This window comes from Onychostoma macrolepis, chromosome 04, assembly GCF_012432095.1.
Source record: "Onychostoma macrolepis isolate SWU-2019 chromosome 04, ASM1243209v1, whole genome shotgun sequence".
Lineage (NCBI taxonomy): Eukaryota > Metazoa > Chordata > Actinopteri > Cypriniformes > Cyprinidae > Onychostoma > Onychostoma macrolepis.
The window spans coordinates 31,194,197-31,209,658 of record NC_081158.1 but is presented as its reverse complement, the minus strand read 5'-3'; the positions used below and the strand labels follow the sequence as shown (position 1 = coordinate 31,209,658).

The following is a 15,462-nucleotide window of genomic DNA, read 5'->3' as shown; positions in this document are numbered from 1 at the left end:
TGTCTGTGGTTCAGGAGTGGCTTAACAAGAGGAATACGACAACTGTAGCCAAATGCCTTGACACGTCTGTGTGTGGTGGCTCTTGATGCCTTGACCCCAGCCTCAGTCCATTCCTTGTGAAGTTCACCCAAATTCTTGAATGGATTTTGCTTGACAATCCTCATAAGGCTGCGGTTCTCTCGGTTGGTTGTGCATCTTTTTCTTCCACACATTTTCCTTCCACTCAACTTTCTGTTAACATGCTTGGATACAGCACTCTATGAACAGCAAGCTTCTTTGGCAATGAATGTTTGTGGCTTACCCTCCTTGTGAAGGGTGTCAATGATTGTCTTCTGGACAACTGTCAGATCAGCAGTCTTCCCCATGATTGTGTAGCCTAGTGAACCAAACTGAGAGACCATTTTGAAGGCTCAGGAAACCTTTGCAGGTGTTTTGAGTTGATTAGCTGATTGGCATGTCACCATATTCAAATTTTTTGAGATAGTGAATTGGTGGGTTTTTGTTAAATGTGAGCCAAAATCATCACAATTAAAAAAACCAAAGACTTAAACTACTTCAGTCTGTGTGCATTGAATTTATTTAATACACGCGTTTCACAATTTGAGTTGAATTACTGAAATAAATGAACTTTTCCACAACATTCTAATTTATTGAGATGCACCTGTATATATTTTCATATTTAACTTTAATTTCTTGTGTTGGCATTGTCTTGGAGAGTGCTGCTTCATTATTTGAAAAAGCAACCACTTTATTGTTCAGTGCTCTATTTAAGAGATATCAATGTCAGATTTACCCACTCCTATGTAAAAACCAAAACTGCAGTTGGCCATCTTATATGCCTCCTCTTGTCTCAGTAGGCGGTCTAGACCAGAAACACTGCAAATGGACAAGGCACAATCAGATAACTAAAAAAAAACAAAAGTGAGGTCAAAGACATAAACTGTACGCAGAGTAGAATAGAAAACAAACATTGTGACTCAACTAAACCAAGTGGAAAAGACAGAAAAAGCTGAATGTTTCCTTTCCTGCACCACAAGCTCTTAGGAGTCTATCGGTCATTGTGTTGACTGGGATGTGTCTTGCATGACATTAGTGCTAATGGGGACGAAGCGTACTCATATATTTGCCTGAACCAGAGAAAGGTGGAGAGAGAGAGAGAGAGAGAGAGATAGACAGAGAAGAAAGAGAGAGGAAGTGAGAAAATGAAAAGGGCACATGAGGATAGAAGTTGGCGGATGTGAAGAGTCTGGGCCTAAAGAGAAAGAACGGGGACATGGAGAGGCCTGAATCTCCCGAGGCTTTTCCAAAAGCACATTGATTCTTTAAGCAGAGCCTCTGCCACTCTGCACGTACACCCAGAGCCTCTCCAGCCGCCTGGCTTCAGTGTGGGAGCAGAGAAGAAAGGGAATGAGGAAAAGAGAGAGAGCGAGAAGGAGAGCAAGGCCAGGGAGGGCGGGTGTGAGGAAGGGAGGCAGAGAAAGGATGAAAGAGAGACATTTGTTGCTGTGCGGATGGGTGAAATTTCACGTCGCTGGCAGTGTGATATATCCCAGATTTCTGATCGGACAGGGGGCCGTGAATACACATTGTGGATATTATGAATGCCATCATTCATGTATCACTCCATCTGGATTCAGACAAGCAGGGAAGTGTCTGAAAAGGCTTTTTCTAATGAATGAGGTCTGTGATGAGACACTGTTTGAGTTTGTGTAGTAATGCTGAATGTAAAAAGGGTTCGTTTACATGTTCATATGCGTATGCTGTAGTCAAAGTGTGCGTTTGCAGAGCACTTAGGTCTGGTTTCAAACCAATTCAAGAAAAATGGAACTAATGATGGTCTGTTTTCAAATTTCGCAATTGACTCAGTCTACAGCAGCTTTACAGTGAAATTATTCAGGCAGCAAAACCTCTCTGCGCTAATTGAATTAGAGAGGCTTTTCAACTCGGGCAAATGCCAAGTCAGACAGTGAGCCTGCATGAGAACAATTATACAATCTGCACTGATTTTTACTAGCTTCGATTCAAACAATCCACAAACAGTGAGACAATGACACTTAGCATTTGTATCTAATCTTTCAGAGGATAATTAGCCTGTGTACACAGCACAGGAAAAGGAAGATTTCCCTCAGGCAATGTTACTGTCTGCATCAGCACTCCTATATTGGCTGTGACCTCTACATGCTCTTCCTGAAGACATGCTCGTCACCCCCTACATGTTTCAGTGGTGCTAACCTCCTGCGTGCACCCATAACTTCTCACCATGACACTGAATCAACATGGAGCCATTGTCCTCCATCTTTGTCTGTGGGGATGTCAGAAGCACTCTTTTCATCTTCTGAAAGTGATCTGATTTACTCCACACTCAGCTCAGCTGCTATTTAGGGAGCTCCACGTTGTATTTGAATATCAAAGCTCATGAGAAGGTGACCAGACACTTTAAATGCCATTTCTGCACAGCACTTTTGTCAGGGAATGTGACCACTGTGTTGATGACCAAAGGAATGAGTTTGGAGAAGCAAAGCCTGCTTTGTGCAGCACGACCTACACAAAATACAAGAAACCCCATCACTTTCTGAATCCAAAAATAGGCACATTTTTTATTACTGCATGCACTTGAATTCTGGGTCAAGTCCAAGATTAACAGACGTGCCGATACGGATTACATTACTGTTACAGACACAATAATATCCTCAGGACGTAGCACAGAATCTTGAGTGCCAAAAGTATTATTAAACAACAAACGTTTAAGTCACGAATGGTTTTCAAAAGGTTCCTCTCATTCAAACAGCATATGAGGTTCATAGAAAGGGTTTCCCACCATTTCCCTCACATTTTGCTCCCAAGATATGATGTCACATGTGAAGCTGAAACTCTCTGCCTGAGGTCTCTTCTATGTTTAAGACTTTGTGCCCTTGTTCAGAGATAAACTACATCACTTACATCTATAAATCAAGAGGGACAGACACAATAACAATCAGAGGCCTTCAACTACGCCATAAGAGCTCTCTGATCGACTGGTTTTGTGTGAAAGTACAAGAGGAGCCTGTTATTCAACACACCAATAATTTTAGCGAAGCTGCCAGAAATTCAAAAGACCCACCAGATCCAAGGGGCGCCAGTGTAAAGGCCAATAACTATCCGTGTGAATTTATGTGCTTGTTCACTAAAGAAACGACCTTGCTAACATCTATTTCCATCAGTACCATTGCAATATTTGCCAAGGACCATGAATAAGCTGGTCGGGCATTCTCGTTTCCCTTAAAATTGAGGAGAGATGAATGGGAAGGCTTTTTACGTAACTTGACCAACTCATAAAAAGGCCTTTCTTTGTGAGGGTACACGGAGTCAACCAAATCTGCGAGCCTTTTTATCACCTACCATCGGCAAGAGATTGCCTTTTCTTTCTCTTTTTAACTAACACAATTCAGTTAAAAAGAAAGCTCACCAAAATGAAAACTTCATGTCAATACATGTAACATCCACAGGGATAATCACATAATGACTGTCTCTATGTTTTTCTAATCTGCATGTTTTTTGAAAGTCTGTTTACATAAGGGACATAGAGGGTTAGAAAAGAATCTACTATCGCAATAAAAATAATAAAAACACCTGCATCTCAAACACTGTAAGAGAAAGCCAGGATATGTTGCTGTGCCGATAAGCTCTGCAATTTGTTTATTTTATTTTATTTATTTTTCTCTAAACGTCGCAAAGGCAGCTGGCAATTTTCACAACTTGTCTACATTGTTGAGTTACTACTTCAGAGTGTTTGAAACAAAACACGCTTAATGTCTAAAAAATGTCTCATATCAACACAAATTATACGTTTATTTACTATGTCATTTTCCATCAAGACAGTGTAGATATATTCGAGGTTATTTCCCTTTGTGCACAAATCAATGAATTTTACACACTGTGAAAATCTGGAAACATCTGGAAGAAAAGCATTTCCAGACCACAAGTCCTCATAAATTGAGAGTGAAGTCTTGGCTCATAACTAAAACTGTAACCTGAGTCCTACCTTTCTGCTCTGGCGGATTCAAATGAATGTGATTTATGAAAAGTATTCACATTAAAAAGCAATTCAATAAATGTTCAGTGACACAATTGTTTCCAGTATAACAATGCAAGATTTTTTTTTAATTGATGGGACATTCTTCATGACAATTAAAGCTATACTATAGATCAATTTCAAAGTGTCTAGATCAAGCTTCATAGAAAGATAAAGTGAATTTACATCTTTCATTTAGATGCTGTGACATAAGATAAACTCAGGTTGTGCAGGTACAGTTTCATTTATATGGTAAGTTGGTAACAGTGACATGAGAAAGGTCCAAGATCAGTGACCGATAGTATGCAAACAAATCCCTGCATTACCACAAAGTGAACATTGTGAACCAGTCCATTGTGAACAAACGGCAGTCAATATAAATCACAGTACAATGGAAGATACCTTGTACATTCAGATAAAACAACTGTCTGCATACTTCCCCTTCGGTTGTTCATTTCTTTGAATTATCCTTGCTTCTTGTGGAGCTAGTGAAGATACTAGATAAGATATGTAATTGAAGCAAATCTCTGTTATTGTACAGCCCTCACAGAGCAGCCTCCACTGCATTCATGATAAGCATGAAGTCATAAACTATTGCAAAATTCAAAAACCTGGCTGCACAAGGTTAGATCAAAGGGGTTAGATCTAAGAAAAGTAACCTAGAGTGCTGTTACATTCGTAAATTCATTAATTGTGTTCCACTAATCCATATATGCACACCTGTTGCTTAACGCAGTGAATGCAAAATATATATTACGTACCTCAACTAAATCTGGAGACTTTTGAAGAAAATGCCATGACACATTTGTATTAGATGCACTTTCTTAACTAAGGTGAATATATATTGGGAAAAAATGCCACAAAGAGTTTATGTACATTAAAGGGTTACTCCACCCCAAAATTAAAAGTTTGTCATTAATCACTTACCCCCATGTCGTTTCAAACCCCCAAAAGCTTTGTTCGTCTTCGGAACACAAATGAAGATATTTTTGATGCATTCTGACAGCTCTCTGACCCTCCCATAGACAGCAATGTAATTAACACGATCAACGTCCAGAAATTTAGCAAGGAGATCTGTAAAATAATCATGGGTTCAACCGTAATTTTACGAAGCTACGAGAATACTTTTTGTACACAAAGAAAACAAAAATAACGACTTTATTCGACAATTCATCTCCTCCGCGTCACCCTAGCGCCATTTTGGAGAGTATCCACTGAGCGTAAACAGCGTAGGCTGCACCACACGGATACGTTGTTTACGTCATTTACGCTTTGATTTGAATAAAAACAGTGTATCCATGTGGCGCAGCTGACACAGAACAACATAAGCTGTTTACGCTCAGTGGATACTCTCCAAAATGGCGCTAGGGTGACGCGGAGGAGATGAATTGTCGAATAAAGTCGTTATTTTTGTTTTCTTTGCATACAAGAAGTATTCTCGCAGCACATCAAAACTATTTGAAATGAATAAGTAGCTATTTGTTATTACTTTCAGTAACTATTAAGCCAATATGCAATCTCTTTATTGCTAACATGTCAATCAATGTCACACTTAAAAAACTCACCTTTTATATCTGACTCACCGGTCATTGACATCAGTTCTTGTCTAGATTGTTCTTCCATAAAGTTCATTGTCTGTCACAGTATGGCCTACTGCAATTAATGTTTTGTAGCCATAAAATAAGTAAGTAGGTAAGTAAATAAATAAATCTTAACAAACAGTATGTTTGTAGTTAATTACCCCATTACCTCAGGAATCAGTAATTGACTGTAACTTTCACTTGGCGACAAATAAGCTATACAGAGTGGAAGTGTGCTTATATTATCACTCTTACCTGTAAATTGAGATATAGTGTAAGTGAAAAACAAAACCTGGTGAAATTGAGCAAGATTTATCGGCATTATTAATCTTTGTCACATGTAAGGAACGGGTCAGTAATAAAAACCTGTTACTGACTGAAATATTTACTTAAGATGACGAATTTGTATTGACCGCCAAAATAACAGACATCCTCGCGCATCTTTTACAAGGAGGCGGAAATACGTAATCAAACAGGAAGTGAGTGTCAGAGAAAGCATGGCGGCGCGCTGTGTTCTGCAGTCCGCAAGGACAGCGCTGAGGACCGTTCAGAGCGAACTCAGCAGCAAGGGTTTGTTTCAGAGGACACCAGGTTTCTCACAGCTCTCGTTTCTGGGGAGTCGCGGACTTAGACATGGTGAGTTTACTGGAGTTTGGTTTCAGGACAGATGCACAGCACACTGCACCGTCCTCTTCATGTCATAGCTGTTATTGAACGTTTAGATATAATATTATGTTATATTATATGCCGCTTAAAAGTCCGAGTGCACATTGAAAATTTGGGACGAAATAGAACATTTAATTCGGTTACACTTTATTTTAAGGTGTACTTGTTACAGTGTAATATATATATATATATATATATATATATATATATATATATACATACATACATACATACATACATACATACATACATACATATGTATATGTACAGGTACTTACTATATGGTTAGGGCTATGGTTAGAATTTGGCTTAGGGTTATTTTCATGTAACGATGCATAATTTATTGTTATTATGATACATGTAACGTGTAACAAGGACACCATACAATAAAGTGTTACCTTTAATTCTTTTAAATTTAATTGAACATGTTCAAAGACGTGTTAAACGTCTATATTCAACATTCTACACACATTTTGAAATGCTACTAATCAAATATTAAATAGGTGTCATTAGTCAGGTTTTGCACAAACTTGTGGAGTTCATGCCAGCTTCAGTGCATGTTATCATTGAAGTAATACACTGTCCTACAAAATAAGAATTTTTCAATTAAACAGATTTATATTTTATAATATTTTAGTTTCATATTTTATTCACTTGAGTGTCGCTGTGAATGTCTTTCATTAGAGTGTCTGAAAGCATTGTGTATGTTGTGTGTTTTACAGTGGTGGAGAAGAAAGATGGCAAAATGACAGTTGTAAGTAACACCTTCTCTTTCCCATGTACATTTTAGAAAGGAATTAGTCATATAGTCAAACAATATTCCATATTCTGCAAGGACAGTTCTTTCTTGAGCATCCAGTATAGAACAATAACTCCCCAGTATCGTCTGTCTCATGAGAGATGCAATTAACCAGCAATTGTGTTAGTCTCACTTCAGCTTGATACTATTTACAATACTTATAATGCTTTTTTTCACATTTTTATCAGATAGAGGGTGTTTTAGAGCCTACATCTGAGCGACCACAGCCTCCCAACCCCACAGCTTCCTGTCCCATCTACAGATGGAACCTACAAAACAAGTACAACTACACCGTAAGTGCTCACACATGTGATGTGATGTGTGCACCATTATCTTTATCTCGTTATCTTTAAGACTTCTCTCTCTTATTGGTGATGCAGGATGTGCTGTTACTCAGTCAGTTCATTCGCTCAGACGGCGGGATGCTCCCCCGGCGCATTACAGGCCTCTGTGCTCAGGAACATACCAAGATAGTAATTTGTGTACAGATGGCCCATCGTGCTGGTGAGTTGGAGCTTTCCGAAGATGCTCAGTGTTGCTCAGCTTCAATAAAATCAATGTAATACAACATCTAAAACTGTTTTAAACCACATTCTGTCTATTCTCTTTTTTTATATTTATTATGAATGCAGCATTTTAAATCTCATATTAACTGAGAGACTATAGGGAATATAGAACCATGTGAAATTAACCTAAAAAATAAAAAGCTTAAAGAAATGGTGACCAATTAAAGGTCCAAGCATACACACTTTGCCTTATATAATTATATGTATTTTAACCTCAAATTTTAATGTAAAATTATATGCATCAGCTACTCTTATCGGTTTTGATGTACTTATTAATAGCTAAGATCATTTAACCAGTTCCTCCTTTCTTTCCAGGTCTTCTACCAGATCATAAACCCCCCTTACCTGAAGGCCATGTACCAAAACCTAAATCCAACCCACCTCTCAACCGGTACAGTCACCTCAGAAAGCAGATGTTAATGTCACATATTTGATGAGTCTCATTTTCATGTGCCATTTGTTTTTGTTTTTTTAGATTAAGTACCTCCTACTAATCAGACTGTCTCTTACGGTGTTACAGGTATCTGACTCGTTACTCTGTGAAGTCTGTGAAGCCCATCTACAAGACAGGGCTGAAGTGGTGTAAGAAGAGAATGAGTGTAGGACATCCTGCCCTGAAAAACAACATCAGATACAGCCCCAAACCACTGTACATACAGCACTGATGGACACAGCTGTTTACCCAATCAAAACAGTGACTTTCATGAGACAGAGAGGATCTATGACAAAGGATTTGCACCTTTTCATGGTTTTCACTTTCTCTGCCACAAAGAGACTTTGAGAGAACCAGTGTGCACTGAAACATCAAAAAGTAAATTCAGAGGACACTGTAGTGTATCTCTAGAGCTGTATGTTCAGCCCTCTGATTTGGCTTTCCACCATGTGATTTGGAGAAATGTTAAATTATATTATTGCAAATGCAGGTTTGCAAATAAAATGTTTTCCTCACTTGCAGATGTTTCTAAGTTTGTATGTGTTTGCGCCAGAGAAAACCGAAGGTACACTTTTGTGACTGCCTTAAAGGTTGAAACACCAATGCAACTTCAACTTTCCAAACATGCTGACATGTTTTAATTAAATAACAGAAAGAAAATTATAGTGCAAGTAAAGCGGTCTGCAAAATGTGTGGTCTTCAAAAGTCCTTTTGGCTGCTATAACATGAAGGGCAGGTCAAGGTTCATCAGTCCATCTCCCATGTAGATGTACCCATGCTGAGGGGTCTGGGGAACATGGAAGAAAGTGAGACCCAGCCAGAGCAAACTGCGTAATACACACACAGTGCCGCCCCGTTCAAGCTGGAGGCACCACGACCCTGCATGAAGAACACACACAGTAAGCAAAAATGACAAGAAAAAGACTAGAATTATTCTACTATGGAAGATCAAAAGAGGAAAGAGAAGGCAAAAAGCATTTTACATAAACTGAACCTGAATTTTCAACCATTACACATAACCATTGACAGAATCCAGACTGTGATGGTATAAGTAAAATCTGGAGAAGAAAGTCGTGTGACAGAGAGTTGGCTCAGTTATGGATGACTATTATCGCAGCAGTGTATAAAGAAGAGGCGCTCTGGGGTCTTTCTGTCTGGGTGGCCCCTGTATCCAGCTGCCGGCATTGGCTTGCACCCAGTACCGCAAAGCTCAATGCCAGTGAAGTCTGTTTGAATTGCAGCACTGAACATTAACTGCTAACAATGTTTAACCTAAAACACTCAAAAATGTTCATTGCGACTTTATTATGCGTTCAAATATTTATAGTTAGCAGTTCTATAGAGCGCTCACTAATTAGAAAAGCTTTTGAGGATAATATGCATTAATTAGATTTTTTAGTCTGAAAGATGCCATATTTAATAAGATGGGCAAATCAGACAAGTTGCTTCCATCAACACTGAACGAAACCATTTCCCTCCATTCTTACAGTGATATTTGGCTTAAAAGTCATGCGGTTATACAATGTTTTCTGCCTTTTCAAGTTCTTGGGAAATCTCCCTACTTTTTCCTTGTCCAAGCCACATTCAAGGAAACCTGAGTGAAGCCGAGGGAGGGGGCGGCAGTTAATATCACCGCCCATTCCCAGTATCCTCTACCCACTATTTGAGGCGTCCAGATGAACCTGTTCACCTCTGGCAATTCTTGAGAGGGGATTGGGTTTTTTCCACCTGATTGGTCAAGGGGAAAAGAAAGAAACTGTTGCGCAGGGTGGGTAAATGCCCTCTGTCTGAAACCTGCTTTACTTTTTCAGGCAAAACAAATCAACTTAGCCTAGTGTTGCCTGAGGTTAAGGGCCATCCCTTAGAGAGAGAAATAAGGATAGATCACCTCCTTTAATGAAACAGCTGAGATGTTTCTACCACACTTAAAGTCTGGGAATGTGTCCAGTAAGTTGACTGTGCCTTCAGACTCTACTGAGAAACAACAAAGAGGCATTTGCCTTCTAAATCAGAGTCCGATAACAATATTCCCAGTGAAGAAATGCTATAATTTACAGTCTTTGATGTGATCATTGTCTTCTCCTTCATCTTTACACTTCAAGGTTGCATTCAACAGGAAGGTCACTCTTAATTTTGCAATAAACGCCATATGCAAGAGTTACAAACCATGTTTTCAGTAAATGTCGAGGCTCAAAGTGCTTCGCTCCGTATGTTAAACAAGTCAGATTCCATCTGGTGAAGATTCAGGATCAGCAGAACCAGATATTCCTTGAGGAACTCGATGTTAAACAATCAGTAGTGGTCTGTAGCCTGTAGGCAAGCGATGGGTAATGCTTCATGAAGTGTGCTTGATGAATACCTTTCAGCAAGCTTATGTCTGACTTGAATTTGTGGGGAAGGACAACAGACGAATAGCTTTCTGAATAACTGTTTTGTTAGTTCACTCCCAACTGACAAACATGGCAGGAAGACACACCAAGATATACGAGTGGGAGATTTATCATTGTTGTAGAAAATGGCAATCCCTCAAACGCATCTTCCCAGAAAGAAAAGAGAACAATGAGATCATAGTTTGCAGAACAACACCCCAGATGTCTCCTTGGCTTTCGCTTGGCCTTAGGCAGCTGCCAAATCATATCTGTCATTAACCCAGGGAAATCCAGCTACAGGGATCATGGGATGCCTTGCAGAAGGATTTTTACACCCTCCTCATATTTCCCACCCCTATTAAGACTTCCTAAATGCAATTTGCATGTCAGCATCATTTTTTTGGAAAGTATGGTGGTGTTAACAGGCGTTGTTCACCTTTGAATTATAATGTCTAAAGCAAAAGAGGGGTTTGACTTCATTGCAAACGTTTCATTACAGGAGAGGGTGGGAGCTGGAGACTCCCACGGTACCTTCAGAAACAGTATTGTGACTGGAAATAAAATCGCATCAAGGATAAAGGTAATGAAATTTTAATTCCTTTTAATTACCTTTGGGAACATCCTCGCTCAAAGGATCTAGAAAGTCAATAGCAGGGTTCAGGTGAAACATTTCCAAGATGGACTTCTTTTTCAGGTTAACCGGCTCACAGAAGTGCAGATAGTTGCGCAGTTTCACAGCCTCAGCGGGATCTAGACCTGCGATCATGTGTAAGGTGACCATACGTCCACTTTTTCCCAGACATGTTTCAAATTGCCTAAAATGTTCAGTTTTTGGCTTTGTTTTCATATTGTTCTATTGTACATAATGTGATGTGGCATGGTGTGCGAAAAGGTGGTATCTACAAAGAACGGTCAAAGCAATACAATTGCTCATACTGTACATACAACGTATGAGGACTGTGGAGAGCACGTCAACTGAGAAACAAAGACAAAACCTGGACATTTTTGGCAATTTAGAAATAGAGGACGTATGTGTGCAAAATGTAAACAGATCTAGGGTCTGACAATTCAGATAAATGACAACATAAAGAGACGAACTGAAGACTGATTACAAGAAAGCGTCTTCAGAGAACTGAAATGGATTACATTTTACTAGGAAATGGAAACACAGACTTTAGTTTTATACTCACACAGCTGCATCTGTTTTCCGGTGGAAAACATATACAAACACTTGTGAACTGCTAAGAGTTTGGCTGTAAGCATACTGTACCTCCAAAGCTTCGGTTTGTCTGCACTTTGCCGCAGGGGCTCTTGGTAAATGCACCACGTGGCACTACAGATGCATCTTTATCGATGTTTGACACGGTTGTTGCCAATCTACTCGCCTCATTCACTTTCACCTGCAGAAACAGAGGCATGTTAACCGCTCCACAAACATTCAACAAGCCTCCTGCCATCTACCATGTTTACTCCATTATAAACCATGAATAAACAGAAAACTGAATAAATAATAACAGTTGTTTTACATCCAAACATTACCACGGCCGCATAAACATAACATTCATTTTGTGTTTGTTTCCAGTTTTCCTTGAAATGTTTAGACTCTTTGATTGCTAAAAATTAAAGATTGGTCAACAAAGCAAGATCTGTATTCTATAAAGACACAAACATGCTACGATTCGTAAGTGCAGATATACCAAATTAACCAAGGAAGATGGGCTTTTGTTCATTTTCTTCCTTCTATTTTCCTATTTCCAGAATGCTGCATGCTTGTTATGGCCTCATCTGTGTCGTGTAACCCAAACGCCCCTCCTCTCACCGTGACCTCTTCCTCTGTGGCGTCGTCCCCCTCTCCCTTAATACGCATATCTGTGTGCTCGTACTCATGGGACGGGTCGCCTGTGAATCGCCCCTGTGCTGCTAATGCCACATCTGCAATCATGGCCTCAGTGGCTGGGGGGAGCAGGTGCCAATCCATGCAGTCTAAACTGTTTGATGATTAAAAAAAATAACAGTAATTATACAAATTAATTTCAAAAAGAACATGTTTTATCACTCACTAATAAGATTAAACAGATATTGTTATTGGATATCACAGTTTTTCCAAGTAATACTGACACAATGGGCCTTGTCAAATAAAATACATTTATAGGCCTAAGGTTAACTTACTTTGTTTTTTAAAAGAAATAATCAAAACTAATAAATTTTTGAAACTTTCACTTCAATGACCACCATATTAAGATTACATTTCCAACAGAAATGAGTAATGAAACCAATAAGATGTTATTTTATTGCAAAATAAATTTCTTATGTGTCATATTTTGCTGAGACAAATTTGGCCATCGTAACGTTACATGATCACAATGAGTAAACAAGCACTTATCTAAACAACAAGCATTATGATTTCCTACCTGTACAAAGACTTTCTGTTATTCATTTCATCCTCTTCAACTCCTTGAGCAATAAAATAGTCGCATTTTAGCCCCAAAATCTTTCCCCAAAACAAAACCCGGTTGAATTTATAGTTTCTCTTGAGAATGACCAGCGAGGTTTGTAGCATGGCTCTCTGCTCACTGCTCAGAGTCAAACCTTTACCGGCGGCTAAATCCAACGAGTAATGCAAAGACTCAAAGTCCATCGCAACGCTATTTACTAACAAATATTTATTTATAATAGAGTACTTCAGTAATTTGTATTTATTTCGCTTATTAGAGAAGTGACGCTAGCAAGCTAATCAGCCTCACTCTCCGGTTACTCTGCAGTTGCTAAGGTAAACAAAAGCCCTAGCAGCCTGTTGTTATAGCAACTCTCTCTCTCTCACACACACACACACACACACACACACACACACAATATGTAATATTTAAATTAATTGAAATGAATATTATATTATATTATATATATATATATATATATATATATATAATAATTATTTTATTTGCATTTATTTTTGCATTTTTGGGTCATGGTGATAGATTTAATTTAGTTAGATGTCTGCACAGATGACAGTCGCTCACAGGAGGCTCCTCATCCACTGAGAGAGACAAACAGGAAGCGTGTGACACAGCTGGCAGGATGTATGTTCAGTCTGACCTAATGCCCTCTGCGTGATACCAGCAGCTTCACACGCTGTATGTGTGAACTAGTGCTGTTAACAGCATCCACGGCCGACAGCAAGTCAGCTGCCTGTTGAGAACACATTAGTGTGTTTATGTGTGTGAAGACAAAGGCTGTGTCTGGCAGTTTGTTTAAGACGATGACAAACAGAAGTAGAGAGGAAAGTATGATTTCAGCTTTGCACAGGCATTAGAAAACTCATATTTCATCCCAATGGAAAAGAAAAACAAGAAGTTATATTTTTATATTATCTATCTATCTATAAAAACCCCGCTATTGACTATCAATAATTATTTGCATTGTGACAATTATTTTGACAAATAAGAACATTTCACCCCCAAATTTTCATTATGGTAAATGAATGAAATAATGAATGAATGATAGCATTTGTTGCGCTCTCTTTAATTTATGCTGAATAAAAATATATATAATTATTGTATCTGGACAGAATGATTTGCAGTAGGTGTTATTGTTGAAATACTAGTTTTTATTATTATTTTTGATTTAGTTTTTATTTTTATAATTTCCATTTTCATTTTAGTAAAAGTTTTAGTAATTTTGTGTTTGTCATTTTTAGTAGCTTTTGTTGTTTATAGTTTTATTCATTTTTATTTCTGATTTATTTTTTGTGAGAAATGTTGCCTTTGCAACTAGCTGAAATAAAAAAAAGTTTATTGTGTTTTATTTAATTTCACTTAATGTTTATTTTATTTCAAGTAACTTTTTAATTTCAGCGTTAACTATAATAACTAATTACGGTCATGAGAATTAATACAAATTGTTAATTGTCATGAAAATAATGCCACAATGCAATAAACATTAAAGGTTGTAATAAAAGGTTTAATTAAATAAAAGTTCCTTTTTGGCATTGATGGTTCAATGTATAACCTTTAACCTCCATGAAACCTTTCCATTGCACAAAAGGTCCTTTACAGTGGAAAAAGGTTCTTTATTTATTTTTTATTTTTTTAAATGTTCTTCATACTAAGAAAAAAAAACCTATGTAACCTTTATTTTTAAGAGCGTATATGTCTGCTCTACAGCATAAGCTTTCCCCCGCATGGTCAAACCTTAACAAGCAACATCCGTTACAGGTGTCAAGTGCTTAGCACTCCAGCACTGTGTGAGCGCTAGCAGGCTCATGTGTCTGCATTGCTGTGATTAGGGACGGTGCTTCAGCGCTGTCGAGGAACGGTTAGCCACAAAGACCCCGTTGAGTTAGCGGCACACAGGATCAACACGCACACTGACGGACCGCCTCATTCACAGGAGATTAGTGGTCACAACATCACACCCGCCTCTGGCTATAACTCACAAAGCCTCTGAAAGAGCACCACCAGAGGGGGAAGACTTCAGACAGGAAGGGGAGGATGAGGAGGAGAGGAAGAGGGCGGGAAGGAAGTGAAGATGTCTGTATTTCACATCTTTGGACAGATTTGTCTCAGCTGGTAGAGCTCAACATGACTTATTGAGAACATACATAAGGCTTTATAGGCGCACTAACTTCTGTTGAGTTTTTCACAGCTTGAACCAAGTTTAATTTTAATAGTGGATTTAACATCAGAATTTAACATCTCGTACGCTGGTCATTTCAAGAATTATTTATGTAGTATGCAAGTATTAAGTAATATGTATTTATAATAACACTGTTGAAAGTCTGTGTGTAGTTAAGGCCACCTAATATGAAGTGAGACCAAATTTTTATTTGAGCTCGAATCATATTTGTGGTTAATTACACTGAAATATGTCAAGTATGGTATCAGAAGACATGCAATGCACATGTAATTCATAGGAAGTACTTTTATGCATCACAACCTCATTTGCTTTCACTGTACTAGAAAGAGTGATCTAAATATTCTGCAAAACATCTTATTTTGTTCC

The 15,462-nt window shown here is 38.4% G+C and overlaps 3 protein-coding genes across 4 annotated transcripts in view; 1 reads left to right on the top strand and 2 right to left on the bottom strand.

Annotated features, from left to right (window-relative positions):
* The window catches only part of vegfab (vascular endothelial growth factor Ab), a 57,064-nt gene extending 51,111 nt beyond the window's left edge, over positions 1-5,953 (bottom strand). Inside the window, exons 1-3 of the mRNA XM_058772103.1 lie at positions 5,801-5,953; positions 5,617-5,704; positions 4,979-5,125 (exon numbers count right to left, since the gene is read on the bottom strand). The gene's annotated coding sequence lies outside the window, so the exon portion shown is untranslated. The remainder of the gene's footprint in view (positions 1-4,978; positions 5,126-5,616; positions 5,705-5,800) is intronic.
* A 123-nt stretch (positions 5,954-6,076) lies between these two features.
* On the top strand, positions 6,077-8,614 carry mrps18a (mitochondrial ribosomal protein S18A). Its single transcript, XM_058772107.1, has 6 exons — positions 6,077-6,267; positions 7,020-7,051; positions 7,285-7,389; positions 7,477-7,600; positions 7,978-8,053; positions 8,183-8,614. The coding sequence occupies exons 1-6, from the start codon at positions 6,129-6,131 to the stop codon at positions 8,325-8,327; spliced, it is 621 nt and encodes a 206-aa protein (XP_058628090.1). The 5' UTR covers positions 6,077-6,128; the 3' UTR covers positions 8,328-8,614.
* Positions 8,615-8,684: 70 nt separating this feature from the next.
* rsph9 (radial spoke head component 9) lies at positions 8,685-13,223 on the bottom strand. Of its 2 annotated transcripts, XM_058772099.1 has the most exons (5): positions 12,876-13,223; positions 12,284-12,452; positions 11,735-11,864; positions 11,074-11,220; positions 8,685-8,974 (listed from the first exon to the last, which is right to left on the bottom strand). In XM_058772099.1, exons 1-5 carry the CDS (start codon positions 13,100-13,102, stop codon positions 8,814-8,816), a joined length of 834 nt encoding a protein of 277 aa, XP_058628082.1. In that variant the 5' UTR covers positions 13,103-13,223; the 3' UTR covers positions 8,685-8,813. The 2 variants fall into 2 exon arrangements, with proteins under 2 accessions (XP_058628082.1, XP_058628084.1); XM_058772101.1 differs by lacking the exon at positions 11,074-11,220.
* Positions 13,224-15,462: the final 2,239 nt, after the last annotated feature.